Source organism: Gasterosteus aculeatus, chromosome 21, assembly GCF_964276395.1.
Source record: "Gasterosteus aculeatus chromosome 21, fGasAcu3.hap1.1, whole genome shotgun sequence".
Lineage (NCBI taxonomy): Eukaryota > Metazoa > Chordata > Actinopteri > Perciformes > Gasterosteidae > Gasterosteus > Gasterosteus aculeatus.
Window position 1 is genome coordinate 15822493 of NC_135708.1, and position 18974 is coordinate 15841466.

Sequence of the window (18974 nt, forward strand, 5' to 3'; positions counted from 1 at the left end):
GTAAAAAAGAAAAATAGGCAGACGAGGGGTTTCGCTTTTGCTGTCTGGCGCTCATCCTAACGAAGGTGTGCGTGTGCACTGCGGCTGCGTCTCTTAGAAACGTTACGTGGTCATAAAAGCAACGGCGGCCACGTATTGATTTCCGGGCGATACGGCCAGACTTGTAAATTCCGCAGGACGAGCGAGCCAACGACGTTGCTGCCCGAGCACCCGACAGCACTTCCAGGGGGGGGGGGGCGGTTAGACGGCCGACCGCAGGATCCAGGCCCGGAGGTGAGGTTCTGCTCCGTCACGTGAACAACAGTAGTGGGATTGTTGGTGGTCCGAGTAGGGGACCCCTTCACAGGGACACTGAGCAGATCATGTTCACTTCATGTTGCAATGTACTTTTCTTTTTATTCCAAAAGCTCAGGATTCACGTTATGTTAATTTATTCTACGTCATTGATTTATTTTTTCTAGAGGTGAAACAATTGATTAATTAAGCATCCTCATTGTGTCAGTGTAATATAAATCACAGTGTTTTTTATTATTCCAGAGTTTTGAGGATTTGCTGAATTTCTTTAAGGCTACAATTAAACTATTTGAAATGCTCCATTTCATTTCAAGTTGACATACTCATTGGTCTTGTTTTTCAACCAAGTCATAGAAAACTCTGAAAAGGAGTAAATATTTCCTTTCTTCTACATAGCAACAGATTCCTTTTCTGCCAATCAACTAATCAATAATCCAATTATTGTAACAGCAGGATCGCTCTTCCTCTTATGTGCTTAGATAATGACACTCTGGCTTTTGGACTGTTGATTATGCTTTGGATTTGAACATTTCCCGGAGCAAACAATTTATTAGTTAATAGACAAAGGAATTCAGAGGAGTAATCGATACTTTAATTGTTATTTGCAGCCCGACCTTCTGGAAATGTAATTATCCATAAAAAAAAAATGAAGGTACTCTAAAGTCTTGATGCCTTGAGTGAGGCTATTCTTTTTATAGTCTATTAGGCAATCAATAACATTATGTCAGGGGGAAGTCTATAGCACATCACACCGATGAATAAAAATGGAACAAACGTCCTGGGAGAAACCATCCAGAATGCATCAGTCTGACGGCCCTCACGCTGCCAAGTAAACAGAACACAAAGTGGCAGCTTTCTTCCCGCCTATAGCACAAGAAGCAATAGGATCACGCACACACATACTGTATGAGGGGGGATGGGGAGGAGAGGGGGGGGGGGGGGGGCATACCAAACATAAAGCTTCCTTGTCAGTGAATGAATGGAAGCATTCAAAGGTGGAACATTTCTTGTCTCGGTGTGTTTGCGGCGACAAACAACAACAACAAAAAAAGCAGCCACGGCAAGTTTTGGAATTCGGGATTCGTCTGAACGGCGAACAGCTCAGGAACGTCACCGCAGGAGCAGCTCAGACGATCCCAGAAGGCACAGTGGGAATAGAGCGTATCATTTTGTGGCATCTATGAAAGGGGAAAAATGTCTTTGTTCTTCAGACGTTCTTAGAAAACGCCGCACGTCCTCCCCCGTCCTCATAGGTGGAGGAAAAGGGAAGAGAGGAAGAAGTGACCTCTCCTTTAATGGGCCGGCTGATGATGTCATATCACTACACGCAGATTCTTTGGTCTCCAAGTAAACCAGCTCATCTGCGTGCTGATTGGCTGGCTGCGAGCAGGAGGGGGGGGGGGGGGGGGGGTCTCTCTTTTTTTCCCTTTCTTTCCTCTCTTGCTTCTGGATTAATCCCTGTGCACGGGTGAGCTCATCTCTTCTTTTTTTTCTTCTCTCCCACTCATGTAACTTGTGTCAAACAACGGTCATCCTGCAGGAAACCGTCCACTGAAACGCGCTGATTTAAAAGGGGCCGCATTGCTGTTGGAGGACGACGAGGTGTTTTGAGTCGTATTAACCACACACTTACTGCTCAAAGTCCAGTAAATTAGCTTGTTTCCTCCGCTGGATCTACGTCCTGAAGTGCTCTTTTATTCTTTACAACTCTCCTTGGCTGCCGTGAACCGGCCTGTGAACTCTGCGTTGCACTGGTTGCCCTCTGCAGTGAAACACAATGCCGTTGGGCCTCTATCACAGCCCTGTCTGGGGCTACAGGTGACCAGCTGTCTGCCCGTGTTCCTCTCCTCTGGGACAGCTGGAGCTATCAATCAGCCCCCCCCCCACATCCCCCCCAAGCCCTGTTTTGTCCGTCTGCCGCGGTCTGACCACCACAGCAACAACAACATCGGGCCGTCTCTCCGCCAGGGGACACTTCTCGACTTCGAACAACACCTAAATTGTTGTTTCTGTTGTTGTCCAGGCTTTTCTTCAATTGTCAGCTGACGTTTTCATGCTTTTAAAAAAAAAAAATCTTTATAATCGATGACTTTGGCACTCGGCTCGTCACCTTCGCCGGCCCTTTTTACGGGCCGGTGTGACGGCCATAACTTGATAGACTGTTGAGCCCACTCCACACAGCACGTGCAGTCACAGGCCGTTCTCCCTCCGCAGATGGAAAGCATTGAAGCCCATTATTGTGCTTTTGGAGGGGCGTCTTCCACCATGAACTCTCTGGCACACTTTTAAAGAGAGTGGCCTTAATGTATTCAGGCCTGATTCAGTGGCTTTGGCACTCGGACTCCCATCCCCCCCCCATCCCCCCCTCATCCAACACACACACACACAAACACACACACCCTGTTCCTTTGAGGAGCGGCTGAACATATGCGCGTCTCACTGTTCCCTGGAACTTTTCTTTGTTTATCAAAAAAGGGAAACTACGGCCCTGACGGAGGACTTCAAAGGGCAACATTAAAAAAGCACGAGTTCCTCCGCCAAGACATTTCCTGTTTATCTCAAGAGACTTCATGAAGGACACTTCAGACCCCCCCAAAAAAACAGCGCAAGAACTCACAACAGGACTTTGTGCTACCCACAAACCTTACATAACGCACATCCATCAAAACAACTTTGCCGAACCTGTCAGCCATCGACTGTTTGCCAACGCTGCTGCTATAATTAGTCTGCCAAACCGACCAAACCACACGAGCGTCAGAGCGAGGGAGGACGTCTGAACTCGCCCAACAGAGGGTTAATTGTTAAAAGTTGGCAATTATCAGTTTTTTTTTAAAGTTTTTTTTTTATTATGCGAAGAGAGCCAAGATTCCTCAATAAAAGGGCTGAGCCTGCTGCTCATGTGACCGGCGGTTTCTTCCTGCGGGGCCGCGGATGGTTCATTGTTGTGACTCTGGGAGTCGCGGGGCGACAGGGAAGCTAATTGGGTGGAGCCCGTCTGGGTGTTCAGACTCCCCGGCTCATGCCGGAGCATTAACGCGTCACACGCCCTTCGCCTCCTCAAACCACACACACCTTAGAGACACACACGACAAAACAAAAGCTAAACAGAGATATCGGAGTTTAATCTGTTGTCAGAGAATGAGGAAGACGAGTGTCGCATGTTTGTTTACTTCATGGCTCGTTTATTTACTCGGCACGTTGTTGTATTGCCTCGTCCTGTCTTTCAGGTAAATTGATTTGAGTGATGTTTCAGAAGGAGTGAAAGTGACCGGTATTTTATAATCTGGTCCTTTTTTTTCTTACTTCCAGTTTCCCCTTTAATCGCGTTTGGTTCAATCCAAAAGCTGCCACAACGTTTTAAATGTCTCGCAGTGTAATTTGGCTCGAACAGAGAGGACAAGGATTATTTACCTTGAACTTTACTACAGTATTAAAGAGGAAATGTTTGCATTGACATTTGCATTTCAGGGATTTTTTTTTTTAACCAACATGTTGTTCACTTATCAGTCAGAATCTGGCTTCAATGTGAACAAAGCCCCCCCCCCCTCGTTGCAGTTGTTGTCATGTGTGACATTTACTTATTTTCCGGGGCACATCACATCCCATCACACACCTCCTCTGTTTGTTGTTCAGCGGGTTTTCTCACATTTTGCATTTGGATCATAAAGGTTGCTGTTATCTGACTCATCACAAAGTCATTCACTCTTTCCACGTGCTCATTTTTACAATGCAAATGTCATTATGTGTCACTCACAAACTTGGAAGAGATTCAAATAACCCAAAACTGTGAGCTCGGCGAGGACTAATGGAGCCGTGTCTGCTTGATGTGCTGGGTTTGCTATGAGGGGGGGGAGGCCCTAAATGGGCCCCCCAGGCTCAACGGGGTGGTGAGAATAGGGCCCTCTGTTAGCAGGAGACAATTAGCATTCCTCTGTGTACACGGAGCCTTCTCCCCCAAATATCGGAGACATGGTCAAATTAAGACCCCCTCTCCATAATTATTTATTTATTTCAAATGGTCATTCAAACACGTTCTTTTAGTACGGGTCAAACAAACAAAAAAGTTGTCATTAGTGTCGTTAATGGGAGCTTTAGCGGAGGCCCATTTAGGTTACAGGCTCGCTGCTCCATCTCACAGTCTCCTTCGTGCTAAGCTAAACAAAATGACACAGAAACAAAGGAAAACGTGACAGAATCATACATCAAAATGAGTCATTTGTGAATTCAAGTACATTGTTTTGTCAAACTACTAATAACCTTGATTATCACAGCAAAGCTAATTCATTTAAAAATCATATCCAGTTCATATCAGCCGAGTCCAAGCTTGTACATCAGTGTTATGATAAAGGCAGTGGTTTGCTTTGAAAAGGAATTTAACTAATGTGTTCCGTGAAGACGAAAGTGAGTCACTTCATTTCGTCATTTCATATCAGCGCAGTCTGTGTTTCCCTTTAACTGGAAATAAGGCTCAGCACGCAGCATCGCAGCATCACAGCATCACAGCATCACAGCACCCCCCTCATCACTACTCGAGAAGATGTCCATCTTCTGAAGACATCCACCTCATAGTCAGCTCACATGGAATATACTCATGGATCCTCTTAACGTGGTTTATAAAGGCTTCCAACACTTTCAACGCACTCAAAAGAAACTCAAACCCCACGTGCGGTCAGTTCGGAACAACATTACCAGACATTTATGTTCTGTTAAAACCACTTATCAATAACACATCGGCTTATCTACCCACTTATCTCCCTGTTCACCAACTCACCACCAGAGGCTCCTTAATGGCTCACGTGTGACTATTTTAATTATTTAAATTAAATAAATAAATAAAAAACATCCGACTATTAATACCATAGCAGCACAATAGCCGGGCACACGCGCGTCCTCGCGCAGGTACACGGTCACCGGCGCAGTGCGGGGGGGGAGAGAGGGAGAGACGGGCAGGAAGCAGCGTGGGCAGCCTCCCCGTGTCACCGCCTGCGTCAGACCAGACGCCAGTCAGGAGGGAGTTTTCCACTGACGAACAAGGCTGCGCTTCTCGGCACAGTCTGCCACAGACAAGGGAAGCGCTTCAGCTGGTACGGAGCCCCGCGCGGCGCAGAGGACACCCGGACAATAGCACCCGAGCGCTGCCTTGTTACGCGGGGATAAAGCGCCGTATTTGTTCGTTGTGTCCGTTTTTTTTTTTGTTTTTTTTTCGTTGGGGATTACTTCCACGCGTTATCCCCCCTCCCCTCAATCGGCTGTCTACCCAACGCTGTTTAGTCCCCGATGGTGATCGGATACCCGAATTGGTGGTGAGTAAGACGCCGAGAACAGAAGCTTCGTGCGGGGCTGATTGGACAAAATGTATTTGGATGTGTAGTGTGAATGGTGCCTTTTAAATGAAGCTGTGTGGTGTCACGGATCAATCTGGAAGGTTTCTCCGGCTGGATTCCGTTGAAACTCACTTTAGTCGTTTAACTTACTACCGAGCTTTATTGTGAATATATCGACGCGGTTGCTGTTTTTTTGTTTTTTTGCCGAACTGGGTTGAACTAATTGGGCTTTCGCGGCTGGTTTACGCACAGGTGACCACTAACTGCTTCGCGAGGAATAAAACAATGTATTGATTCGGGCGAGATTCCAAACAAACCGCTTCACCCATGTATCGATTAATCGATCGACCGCTGATTAATCGGGTATTTAGAAACTTCCCAGCTCACAGCGGGGGGGTGCTGCTCGTTACGGTGTGGGTTCGGGCTGTGGATTCATTTCATGTGTGAACTGTTGAGCAGGTCGGCTTTGTGTATTCAGCCCGTGCAGAGTTGTTCTCGCTCACCTCGGCGGTGCTGGTGCGCCTTTTTGTAAGTAGAGCGACTCCTGAAGGCGCTTTATCTGAAGCGCGCGCGCGTGCACACAAACACACACATGCACGTACATGCATACACACGCACACACACACAGCTGACAGGGCCGCTGTCATTAGAATTAGCATTAATCATGAGGAATGGCCGGGTCACATGCCACACGGCCTGACGATCTGCACGTTCGGCTACATTTAATGATTGATTTTTTTTTTTTTGGTTTCCTCCTTCCACCTCGTGCACGTTTGCGCTGCGAGCCAGGTGCGGATACGGAATGTTGAGTGTCTTCATTGTTTGAATAATTTTCAGCAGAAAACGGATTTGTGTTCACAAGCAGTCAAACGTGAACATTCCCAAATGAAAATGGAAAAAGCAGCGAACGCGCGCTCTGTTTGTTTATTTACCGGATGATGCTCATTCGCCTCAGACGCTATAATTAACGTATCATTTCATAAATTACACTATTATCTAGGGCTCTTTTTCTACAGAGCCAGTCTGTTTTTTTTCATAGAGCGGCTGAATCAATGACATCGTCTCTAGCGCGACCTCACCCGGATCTTTTTTGAAATCATGCTTTCTGCAAATAGCTGAATGATCCTTTGTTTACAGAGGGGAGGATTCATAGCACTTGCTGCTGTGCATTGCACGTGGAATGCATGTCCGAGGAATGTGCACGGATGTTGAATAGCTCTTCTTCATCTCCACACGTGTGGTATCATTTATAAACGTAGCTCACGTTATTGATCCCTCTAAAAAAACAAAAGAAAGGACACAATGCCTTGATGATCAACGACGTGAAGCTATACGAAAGGATGTTTGGAGGAATTTCAGCTACGATAATTACCATCCATACCTCCTGACTCCCCTTCCTATCCATCATATGATCCTGTGCTCACCAACCTTGTGGGGCCTGCAGCTGTCAGCACAGATGATGTGGATGGCCACTTCCTGTGCACTGCAGTGCGCGTTTCACAACCTCAGGAAGCCCACGCACACACTTTTAGTGTCCGTCTCAGGCTGCAGCAGTGGTGCCGGGTTCAGACAAGGTAGCATGTGCCCGCCTCATTTTTGGTCACGCAGGACGGCCCCACGCCTTTGTGCCTGGAGACGGTGACTGACGGGGGGGGGGGCGCAGTCTGTCTGCCAAAGGTCTCCCTCACAGCGCTGGAGAGCTCCCATCTGCTTTTGTCCTCTCCCAGCATTCCATACTGCAAGTGTCCCAGACTGGAGCACAACCCCTGAACCCAAAAGCACCCCCCCCCCTCTTTCCTCCACGAGAACACACACAGACACCCGCCCACACGCACACACATTCAAAGCTGCATGTTTACTGTTATGAAAAGGGAGTTTTCTTCCGATTTTTCTGCTTTTTGTTACTCACAGCAGTTTCTGCTCAATAGAAAGAAAAAAAACAGCTGCATATTTCTTTCACTTTCCCCATGTACGTTCCCCAGGAGTCACTCTACGACCTCTTTCTGCATTACAGCGTCAGTACAACAACCGTCGCAGTACACCGCCGTACTCCTGCATGCCTGCATAACAGATTAATGACAGCTGAGGGCATGTGAGGTCCATGTGCAAGCTAATACCCTGGCAGGTGTGGCCAGCAGAGGTAGCGCGCACTGCTGCCTTATGGGAGTAGGACTTTCCAGTGGTTAGCAGTGGAAAGCACATCTGGGTTGGATAGAGCCTGTGTTCTCCTCTCAGCGTTACAGCGAGAGCGGCGCGGGCCAGAATGGAATTCCTGCGGCCTGGAGACGAGAACATTTATTTATTTGTTTTGCACAATCCTTTCTCCTTCTTCCCGGCTACCTCTCCTCCCCCCCCCCCGTTTACAAATCACACTGTGCTGCTCGGGTCGGGGCAGCGGGAACAGAATGTTTATGTGGCACAGTCACAACAAGCTTTGGGGCGTCAAGTGAGAACAACAGGCTCACAGGGCAGAAAACAGGAGCTCTCCCTGCTTTGTTCCAGCAGGTGGAGCGCTGCTTCATGAGCAACAGCTGAGTTTAAGAAAGGAGCCAGTGTCACCCCCCCCCCCCCCTCCCCCTCCCCCCCCTCCCTCTCCCCCAGCTGTGCACGGGCTGGAATCCAGCCCGCTGCCACCTTGATTGCGCTGATCAATTAGCCCCGTCTTCTCCCGTGACAGCAGCTGGAAGTGAGAGGTGCATGGCAAACGAAGAGGGGGGGGGGGCGACCTGCCCAGACACGCTGCTGCTGCACACACACACACACACACACACACACACACACACACACACACACGAAGACTCCCAGGTTCATCATTATCACATTTTATGAGCACTCAACTCAGCCAGTCAGTAATTCCGGCACCGCTCACACAGGGTTGCCAGAGCGCCATGTAAATGCTGTGGGCTGGCTGAGTTTAGTGCGACTCGTCACTCCCACCTAGTTAGCTGCAAAAAAAAGGGGGGCTGGACGAAGCAGTGCGAGGGGGCAAAGTCAACCGTGCGTTGTCCTGCTTCGCATTAGGAGTCCGTGTCAGCTTGGGCCTTTAAAGATTTTCCTGCACACACAAATTCCTTTTGCCATTTGTAGTTTTTGTTCTGATCGTTTCTAAAAATGAATGCATTTTGTCAACTGTTTGCATGTTTGCCGTGTTGGGAAACAGTAGGACGATTCCACCCTATACTTCTCCTTTGCGCTAAAGTGGTAGCAATGCTAATTGCTGTTGAATGAACGAGTGGTGGTATTGCACTTGGTCTCCACAGATCCCTCCAATAAGAACTCGAGGAGCTGTAGGCAGATGAACTGGAAGTGAATTCTGAATTCACATTAACAGGCGGCATACATCAAGATAATCTCACTCGACTGACATAGTCGTGCGTCTGACTTGAGCTGCGTCGTGCTTCTGGTGACGAATATCCTCGCCGAAAGATTTATCTTCCCAGCGCCGTGACAACGGGCTGGGGAGCACCTCGGCGGATGCGTCCTTTTTATCTGCCTGCCCGCGTGCGCTTGATGGAATGACAGTGATGCATAATTTAGTGCGCGCTGAAAACATGCTGTGCTCCGTCTCTGGCTCGGCTGTCCGATCACATCCACTCTGCGCTTGGGGCGGGAATTCACAAGCTCTGCTTTCCTGAGGAGCCGGCCCCTGAAATCCTCTTTCATCTTTTTTTTTTTTTCCCCCCTTTTCCCCTCCACGCTCTTGCAAACGAGTAATTGCATGATTATTGTCTTCTTCTTCTTCTTCAGCCCGGTCCCTTGTTCCATCCGCTGCTCTCTTTTAAAAAAAGATTTTGAGCATTTTTTGCGGGGGGCCCATCCTGTGGGCACCGCGGCTGAGAAGCTCCAGATTGACTACAGGCCGTCCCCTTGCCGGGATTAACCTCTCGCCATTGTTTCTGCCCGTTGAACGGGATTAACAAATCAATGTGTCAGGTAGACTGCAGTCAAGAGACAATGACCCAGTTCTGACACCACTGCCCCCCCCCCCCCCTCCATCTCCCCAATACTCTCTCTCCTCCCCTTCTGCCTCACTGCAGCTTTTAATTAAAAAGACTTTGCTTAGCTGGCGCTATGCACTCCCCTGAGGAGGCCTCGCGGCTTTTGTTTTCTGTTCTTCTGTTGTTGTTTTTTTCTCTCAGGGAATCGGGGTTGGGAGCGGGGAAAAAAAAAATGCAAGGCGGACCCATGTGCGCCGCCGCTCTTCTCTCGCCCCGCGTTGGCGTTTCCAACACTTGTTGTCTGATCAGTGATAAGCAACAGATGCTGCGCCCAGGTGTTTCTAAACAGTCTCGGGGCAGATCCATGCGACGCGATAATATCATGAGCTGTGAAAGGCGGATTCTTTCTTGCTCCAGTAAATTGATGCATCGGTCTCGAGCGAGAGGCTTTCTCGACTGTGGGCGGAAACGCTGATGTGGTCGCGATGCGCGCGCGGGGACGGCAGGAGCCATCTTGACCTATTGCAAGGTGATTCATTCATCATACGTTCACTGGGGACGGGGATGTCTGACTGCAGCAATAACAGCCCCTTGCACCGCTGCCCCCCACTGCCTTTTCTAAGATGTCAGCCTCTTGCCCTTGACTCCGACTCCTGTTTTATCCTCGTCAAAATGCGAGACCCGTTTTGCATGATTGCTCCCCGTTACCATGCTCTAAATGACTCCCTCCTCGCATACCTGCTCAGGCATTGGATTGCCGACGCTTACATAACATCCTGATGTCACATACCAGTTATGCAGGTCACACGGGGAGTGGATGTTGTGTACCCAGCCTTCTGACACACTGAGTTGGCCTCTTAAGTAGTAGTAGTGGTGGTGACCGATGAGCCTGTCGGTACCTGTGCGTCTGAGCCAGGTCAGGCTGACGATATGGGGACTTCTTGGTAATCTTAAGTTAAGCATGATTTATATCCTGCCCAAAAAACAACAACAACAACGTGCAACAATCTTATTTCCTTAAGTATGAGTACAAAACCAACCCCCGGATCGATTACATGCTGGAGCTGTAAGGGATTTACCCAATATTACAAAAGACGGTTCAGCGTCTGATGGTGAAATTATCTCTTCAAAGTAGCAGCCGCCTTTCCGCTTCCATTCCACGTTATTACAGGGAGTGTCTCGCCTTCCGTGCCCTCTCACTTCCTTCTCCTCTGTCCCTCCTTGTTTAAGCTAGCGGGCCTCCCCCCCCTCTCCACCCCCGGGGGCTGTGACGATGACCTGCCTTCCCTGGCAGTCGTCGGCGCCGTTTTTCCCAGAAGACGTGCAGAAGGTTGTCTGTTGTTTGTCAAAGCGGCGTGACGTGTTAATATCCCATAACGGTAAACTACACCAGCAGTAAAAACCTCCCGTCTCATTCGACGCGTTTGTTTTTCTTGTCTGTGGTTCCTGTCTTTTTGCTGGAAAATGCTGATGTGATTTGGCGGAGCTGCGAGGGCATTATTCATTCACTGAAAGCTTTTAACTAAAGATATTCACGGGGCCTGCGCGTGGTAGAGGCTTTACAGGTGTAAGTGCTGTAATGTTTGTGAAGATTAGAAGGGTGAACAGCGGTTTCCCTCCTCGTGATGATCTTCCTCCCCTTGTCTCGGTCTGCCCGTCTTTTTCTTTCTCTCTAAGGATTGATTGTTTTTATCGCTGAACCAGCAGGGCCCTCTCAAGGGAGCTCTGCACGCTGCAGTTGCATAATAAAACACCGTGGATATGCATAGCTGTACATATTTACCACGACTGCCATGCAAACGCGTCATCCAGGACAAGTGGCAATTTGCCCCGGCTCTGGCCCTCGTCTTTGATGGTGCTGCATGAAGGGAATGATTTGAAATTCAAATGTCTATGGCTGAATGATTTGGTCACCTCTGTGCTTGGTTCTTCTCTCTAATCAATGCATCAATGCATTTGCTGAGCTGATGGGATTTCGAAGAGGGTAAAGGGTCCAGTAATTGTTGCCTTATGCGAGCAGGCCTGATTGATTGCTTCCTGTGCCGTGGCTAACTTCCACTCTCAGCTGAGTGCAGCACGAGATTGGGAGCACAGGACCCACTCCTACCAGTAACGCTGTAGATGGCCTGTGTGTGTGTGTGTGTACAACAGCTTCCATGAAACAACACGGGTCTTTAGAAAAAGTGTGAACAATCTTCTAACGACCCCTCCCTCCGCCCTTTCCTGCAGATTGTTCGCGCTAACGCCATGAGTGGGCTGCTCAAGAGGAAGTTTGAGGAGGTGGATGAGGACCCGTGGTACTCCTCGCCCTCCTCCTTCTCCTCCGCCGGCTCAGGATGGGACTCGGCGGGGGAGAGCTGCTACTCGGACACCCTGGATTCCACTCCCAGCAACCCCAGCTCCCCGGCAACACATTTCAACAGTGAGTGTTCTCTTCTAACGGCGATGAACCAGCTGATGGAACATGCTTTTTAATGCGTTCTTTCGCCTTGTTTTTTGTTGGGTTTTTTTTTTACTGCTCCACGGAGGCTCTGATAACAAACCCATAAAAGCGGAATTTAGGCTGCTAGCAGCCTATGAAACTGCTCACAGATATGATTTCCGACATCTGCAATGAATGCCCCTCGTGATTTCATGCCCTAAAGCGGCGAAACGGCTAATTACATTTTGCAGTTCACGTCGGCTCGCTCTCTCTCGCTCTCTCTCTCTCTCTCCAGCTTCTTCGCGGAGCCTTATCGACAGACAGAGCCTCACCTTTCCTCGAAAGGTGTCGGTCGAGCAGCTTTCAGGGTTGTTTTCTGTCTGGACCCCGGTTAAGTCTGCCGGCCTTCAGGGGACCGGCCCGGGTCGGAACTGGAAAAAAGGGCAAACCGTTTGGGGGGGCGGGGCAGGGGGGTGGATGAGGGAGCGTGGCAGGTTGCCAAGGCTGGGAACACACAGAGCCTTGTCTGGAGCCCGGGCATGCACCCAGCACAGGTGCTGAAAGAGGCTGGGTGAAGGGATACAGGGGGGGAAGGAGTAGGACAATCAAGAAAGGAAGGCATGCAGACTCATTTAGAGACGCAGATTGTGCGACCCCCCCATATAATCCGGTGTTTGTGTCGGACAGAAAGTTAGCCCGCCATTGTGAGGTGAAAGTGGGGGGGAAAAACAGCCAGCAAAGCTCTCCCATTTAGAGGCGGCTGAGAGGGTATCGTTTGTCTCCTGCTGGTGTTATAAGCCTGACTGGATTTGATGGATGGGAAATGGAACTGGCAGTCGGTTTCATCTGTACGGCCCCCAGCGGCAGGTTCAGATGCAATAGGTAGGCCGTTGTCTGTACCTGCATCGGGATAAAAGCGTGGCTTTTCAAGTAAACATATTTTTTTTCCATTCGAGGTCAATGGTTCAGGGTGTGTCCCTAGAAGAGAGAGAGAGAGAGGTGGCTCACAAAACAGGAATGTGCAAGGAATTCACCACCACAAAGCGTAATGCTCGACATGTGTCCGTATTAGCATCCTTTTCTGCTTCATGAACAACAATCCCTGGAGTAAATAGTGATCAAAGGTCATGTTTAATATTCCTTGGCAAGAGGAAGTGCATTTTACAATCAAGCTGGAATAACTGTTCCCACACATGGTTCCACTTTGATTCCCGTACGGTTGTATAGTATTTGTCTGAGGGCGGAAAGATACCGCGTAGCTTTGAGTGCTTTAACAGAGCAACGACCTTTTCACTGCTCAGTTTCTGCCCGCACTGAGACCAGGATGGGCAGTTGTTGTCGCCCCTTCCACCCTTCCGCCCCTTCCGGAAGCCCCGAGCATTTCCTCGCCCATTTGTGATACCGGCAGCCCCCGGTTTCCTCCTCCGTGCTTGTCACCACTGGGAAATTCCAGGGCTGGGTGCTGTCTGTCGCACACGAGGACGCGGAGAAATGAGGTTGAGTGGTTTCTTATTAGTTTAGGTTTCCCTTTACAGGATGTGAGTCTGTTGAACTCCTGTTGGCAGTGTCTTTTTAATTGAGTACATGATCAGGCTTGGTTAAGGTTAGGGCAATGAATCAGTGGGGTGTCCTTTTACAGTCGGCTCAGTAGGTTTTCCACGGCTTCACGCGGCGCGTCACTGTGCCACCTAGTGGCACGGAACAGCATTCCCCAACTGTATTGTTTAGAACACCACCCTCCTTCACGGACAAAAATGTATTCTAAACCTTCTCTTTCTGCGTCTACAGCGACATCCATCCTTAAGAAGGCCAAGCGAGCGCGGCGCGGGAACGTGACCTTTGACCAGGTGACGGTGTTCTTCTTCCCCCGGTGCCAGGGCTTCACCAGTGTTCCCAGCCGGGGGGGATGCACCCTGGGCATGATGCAGCGGCACAGCGCGCTCCGCTCGTACACGCTGGCCGAGTTCGCCGTGGAGCAGCGGCTCCTGCGCAGGGAGAAGTTCCTCAACCGGCTCCGATACGAAAAGCTGGAGGCTCTCAAGCTGAAGGTGAGCAAAGTCGCCCTCGAGTGCGTCAGACCGTCTCTGCGAAGCGGCCTCGACGCCGATACACAAACCTCCGTGCAACGACGACTCATTTTCAAATGCCTTTCCAGCTGACGAAGAACGGAACCCAAGAGAACGAGGAGGCGGAGCGCCTGACGGTGGACGACATCCCCGAGCAGGACGTTGACATCGGCGGGGCCAATTTGCACGAGGGCTACTTCCTCCAGCCTTACCCGCCGAAGCGGCGCTACGCGCTGCTCAAAGCAGCCGGCGTCAAGAAGATCGACAAGGAGGAGAAGAGGCAACTGCACGAGCTGAGAATCTCCAGGGAGAACTGCGGCTGCGACTGCCAGGGCTTCTGCGAGCCCGAGACGTGTAGCTGCAGCCTCGCCGGCATCAAATGTCAGGTAAGCCCGAAAGAACGGCAGCCACGCCGCCGTGTGACAGCGAGCGGCTCCAGATCCCGACGCTATCGAGACTTGTTGTCCGTACGTCACAGTTAACTTCACCCTTCTACCCGCCCCAACAGATGGATCATTCCTCGTTCCCCTGTGGCTGCACCAAAGACGGCTGCGGAAACACCGGAGGCCGCATTGAGTTTAACTCCACCAGGGTGCAGACGCATTACATCCACACCATCATGAAGCTGGAGCTGGAGAAGAGGCTGGAGGAGCAGTCGAGCACGGAGGAGGAGGAGGAGAAGAAGCAGCAGCAGCAGCAGCCAACCGCCTTGTCGGCGGTGCCGTCCTTCCCCTTTAGTTCCGAACTGGCGGCGCCCGGAGAGAACAGCTGCAGCAGCGATATGACGGACTTATCGGACTCTTCTGGTCACAGCGACGACTCCGAGGGAGGCGAGGCCCGGCGTGAGCATCTCACCCGGCTGGATGTGGATGAGAAAGGCCTGAGCCGCATTTTGGGTTTCAGCGACGCGGGGAACGGCTCGAGAAGTAGCCGCAAAGAGCAGCAGCAGCAGCAGCCGTGCACGGAGGCTTTTAGTAGCTTCAGCATGGTGGACTTTGCTGACGAGAATGACAATATAGAAGCCACCCTATTGGACGATCACACGGACAATCGAGCCACGACAATCTCAGAACTCTTAGACGAGAACGCCAACCAGGGAAACGGCCTGTTCCACGGCAGCGGCGTGCCGCGCACGCCCTCGCCGACCGTCGACCGCTCGGCGAGCTACAACATGGACCTGAGCCTCTCCTCGGAATCCGACCTGGAGTTCTTTGACGGCTTCCCCTGCCTGGGGCCCAGCTCGCTCTACAACTCCCTCAAGGAGTACGAACACATGGACAACTTTTTCCAGTTTCAGTTTCCCAGTTACCCCAGCCTCCCTCCGGCGGGCGACCCCGGGACCTGCCTCCTGGAGTCGCTGATTGGCCTCTCCGAATCCGTTCCAGAACCCCCTGCCACGTTTACGGACAATCAGCTGTTGGAGGAAGCCATGAAATTGTCTGTGATGGAGTCTGTGAAAGTTTGACACGACGGGAAGATGTGTGGACTGTGCAAGGGGGGTAAAAAAAAAGAAAAGAAAAAGAAAGATGGGAGTTTTGGATGGGACCGATTATGCACATAGAAAGTCAATGTCAACGTGGTATTTGGAGGAAGCTGTGATTTCCATCTTGCCTATTAAATGTTCAAATTCCAGACTGGCCTTCAAGCGTTAGCGGAGCAGTTTGGGATTATTGCTGTGTGAGACGGCAGCCAGTGTTAAAAGTGAAAAGATGCGAAACGGAGATGAATTTGACCAGGCCCATTGAAACCAATGATGGCTCTCAGTTCCTAAGAAAGCTCTTTTAACCAAACCAAGATCAGCAACCATATGCTAAACAGGAATCAACCTTAAGTGGGGCCCGGTCGGGAATCTCAACACAGCTGAATGTGCACCTCAGGGAATTTCTTTTTCTAGCTTTCTAGCTTTTGGAGGCAATGTATGGTGACCGTTGCTGTGACGGCCTTCGTAGGAAACCTGAGTCCAATCACAACAAAGTCCTGTTGGTGTTTTCCCCCTTTTGGGCTTCCGCCCAGATGACTCGACTATAGGGTCCTCCCTGTGCTGAATCCTGAAGCTAGTGGACTCTTTCTCCTCAAGATCTCTCCCAAGGGTCTTACATGGTACAAAAATTCGATCCCTCTAAAAGCTCCTCGATCAGCACTTTATCTGTGAAAATAGTGATGTATGAATAGGCATCGTTGTGGTTGTATGGGATCGATTCAACAGTTAAACGCTAAATTATGGAGTTTCATATTTATGAGCCAGGTAACTAGAAATAACGCTCATACCATTCAAAGCTGTAGCTTGTATTGTCTTTGTTTCTTTTGTTTTAAGTTATTTCTTTCATGATTTTATTCTATTTATTTCCGATAAAAGCCTAATTTCACGCAAGAAGCACTGTGGTTTGATATTGTCACCTAAAAGTGCAATCTTCTTTACTTTTCTTTTTTCACCCATTTCATATTAAGTCAGTGCTATGGAAATTGGGACCACAAGTCCAACAGAAAGTATTTAATATCTATTATCTTTTACATTTAGCTTTTTTTTTTTAAATAACTTATTACACCATAATTTCATTTGCTATTTAATTTAAGACATTTTAGCAATAAAATTGGGTGTTGTGAAGTTTACTGGATGTGCCTGCTTATCAGGGGAGCCATGCCTGCCAATGGCGTGTGCACAGTGCTTCCATTTAAGCTTTGGGACTGAGAACTGTGGAATCTCCCTAATCACTGAAGCTAAATTATGGGTCTATTTTATCGCTGCCTATAATGTAACCATAGAAAAATACACTAATATTTTGTAACTAATTTATGTAGGTTGAAAAAAAAAGAATTCTAATCACTTACAAATTGAATATTTTATTAAAGCAAAATTAGTAATTTTCAATCTGGGACGACCTTTGTAATATATGAATTATAGAGAAAAGTATACTTATGAAGGTTATCGCTCTAGCATTCTGCAAGTATTTTTAATAGGCAGTCTTATGGTTAGATATCTTAGAAATGCCACTAAAACTAAATAAATTGCAAAGATCAATTTGATTGTATTCCGAATTGCTTGGAAGTCTGTGACTTGAGTTACAATATGTACTAAATATCACATGTAAAGGGTTCTTGTGCATAAAAACTGAATATATTATACAATTTTTATTGCACACATAGACCCTAACAAAATGAAGCGTTTCCTCATTCCTAAAAGAACAAGACCTTTCAAAGGTGAATCTGTCAGCAGCGTGAACAGTTGAGGACACTAGAGAGTTGATGTACATATCTCACCCTTTCTACAGCTGTTTCAACAGCCTTTCTGGACCCTTTAGAAATTATGCATGCAGGTCCTGTTTGTTAAAACCTGTTCTGATTAATTGTATACTTTTGAAAAGGTGCAGAGTGCACGATGGAAATGTATTATTCGCTTTTTGCCTTTTTTTTATTTTTTTTTATTACTTTTTAAATCCATCCGGTATATATGTTCTTACGCCAAGAAGAGGGCACTGATTTTTGCAAGCAAACGTTTGTTTCTCTTGTATAAAACATCAACTTTCATGAAGAAATGGTAACAGTGAGTGTTCATCAATGTAATGTATTACAGTACAGCTTTTTTTAAATTTTATTTTCAGAGAACGTGTCTTACTTTTTGCCTTTTGTGTTGTACATATTTCTGCTTGAATGGTCCTGCAGAGCAAACAAAGCTGCTTTATTTTTGACATATTCACACTTTAACCTGCTGTTGAAAAAAAAACAGTCTTTCATCTAAGCCATTTTGACAGCCTCTCCCTCCAAATAATAATAATAAAAAAAACATTTTCTAAATGCTTTTGTTTGTCATATGCTGATTTGTTACGGGGAAACCATGGTGCAGTTTAGAGGATAAGCAAATGTTTCTCTTTTATTTATCTTATGCATATTTTAAGGAGACTTCCCAAGAGAAATCATGTTCAGTGGTTTCCTGTTCTTTCCTACTAAAATCTGTATATTTTCTATAGCATTACAGGCAGCACATTCTTTTGGATTTTTTTTTTTATAGAAACCACTGGAATTCATCTGTGGCTTTTGGTCTCCATGGTTAAGAGAAAAAACACTGTGTGATGTCATGCGGTAACCTCCTGCATAACTATCTCCACAAACATATGGCCAGAAATCCCAGACAAGACGGAAATGTCGCGCCAGTGACTGTAACTCAAAATGGCCAACATTAAGAACATGTGGTTCTTGTTAAGACTTTAGGTAGATCATAAAGGAATTCTTTTAGGTTTTCTTTGATGTGTGTACATTAAAAAAGGCTTTATTGCCACTTAAGCCCAAACCTAATGTAGGTCCAGTTCTTTTGGTGGTTCTACTCACTCACCCATCAAAACATCGTTAGGAATATCTCCTCTTACTTTTGTTGTCCCAGTGAATCTGCAGCCGTGGCCCTTTACACGTGGCCCTATTTGCACAATCGTTGAAAGCAAAAAGGTTACTATTTGATATAGTAAGCATGGCATTTAGTCCAAACATGAACCACTGTCGCCACCCTCTGGTTAAACTAAGGACTACAAGAAAGCATTTACTGCATGTAAACGTATGACCCATGTAAATTGATTTCTAGCAGCTCAGAGGTCCTCCTGTTTGATACATATTTTAACTAGACAAGCATTGATATCCGAATAGTCCATGAGTTGCCACTGGTGAAGAATCCCTGACCATTTGAGTAGAGGATATACCAGTGTTATGTTCCTCTACTTGTGCAAAGCACTGCAGCTCTGTGATCATAGTTGAGGGAAGGTGGTGAATATGAATCTATCCCCTTGGGCCACTGCTGTCAACAAAAAAAAAGCGTGCTATCGAGTTTTCACTTGACCCTTTGCCAAAGTCTCCGGTCCTGCCAAGATGGACAGAAATCATTTCCACACGGGGGAACTGCTCACTGTCGGCATACGTATACAGGTCATACTCACCCACACACCAC

At 48.1% G+C, this 18974-nt stretch overlaps 1 protein-coding gene across 1 annotated transcript; it reads left to right on the top strand.

Moving 5' to 3' along the window:
- Positions 1 to 5175: 5175 nt before the first annotated feature.
- csrnp1b (cysteine-serine-rich nuclear protein 1b) lies at positions 5176 to 17836 on the top strand. Its single transcript, XM_040167462.2, has 5 exons — positions 5176 to 5597; positions 11786 to 11978; positions 13767 to 14026; positions 14134 to 14430; positions 14553 to 17836. Exons 2-5 carry the CDS (start codon positions 11804 to 11806, stop codon positions 15507 to 15509), a joined length of 1689 nt encoding a protein of 562 aa, XP_040023396.2. The 5' UTR covers positions 5176 to 5597; positions 11786 to 11803; the 3' UTR covers positions 15510 to 17836.
- The last annotated feature ends 1138 nt before the right edge of the window (positions 17837 to 18974 follow it).

Coding starts and splice junctions, on each gene's coding strand:
- csrnp1b (XM_040167462.2), top strand. CDS start 11,804: ATGAGTGGGCTGCTCAAGAGGAAGTTTGAGGAGGTGGATGAGGACCCG. Junction 11,979..13,766: donor CCCGGCAACACATTTCAACA/GTGAGTGTTCTC, acceptor CTGCGTCTACAG/CGACATCCATCCTTAAGAAG. Junction 14,431..14,552: donor TCGCCGGCATCAAATGTCAG/GTAAGCCCGAAA, acceptor CCGCCCCAACAG/ATGGATCATTCCTCGTTCCC.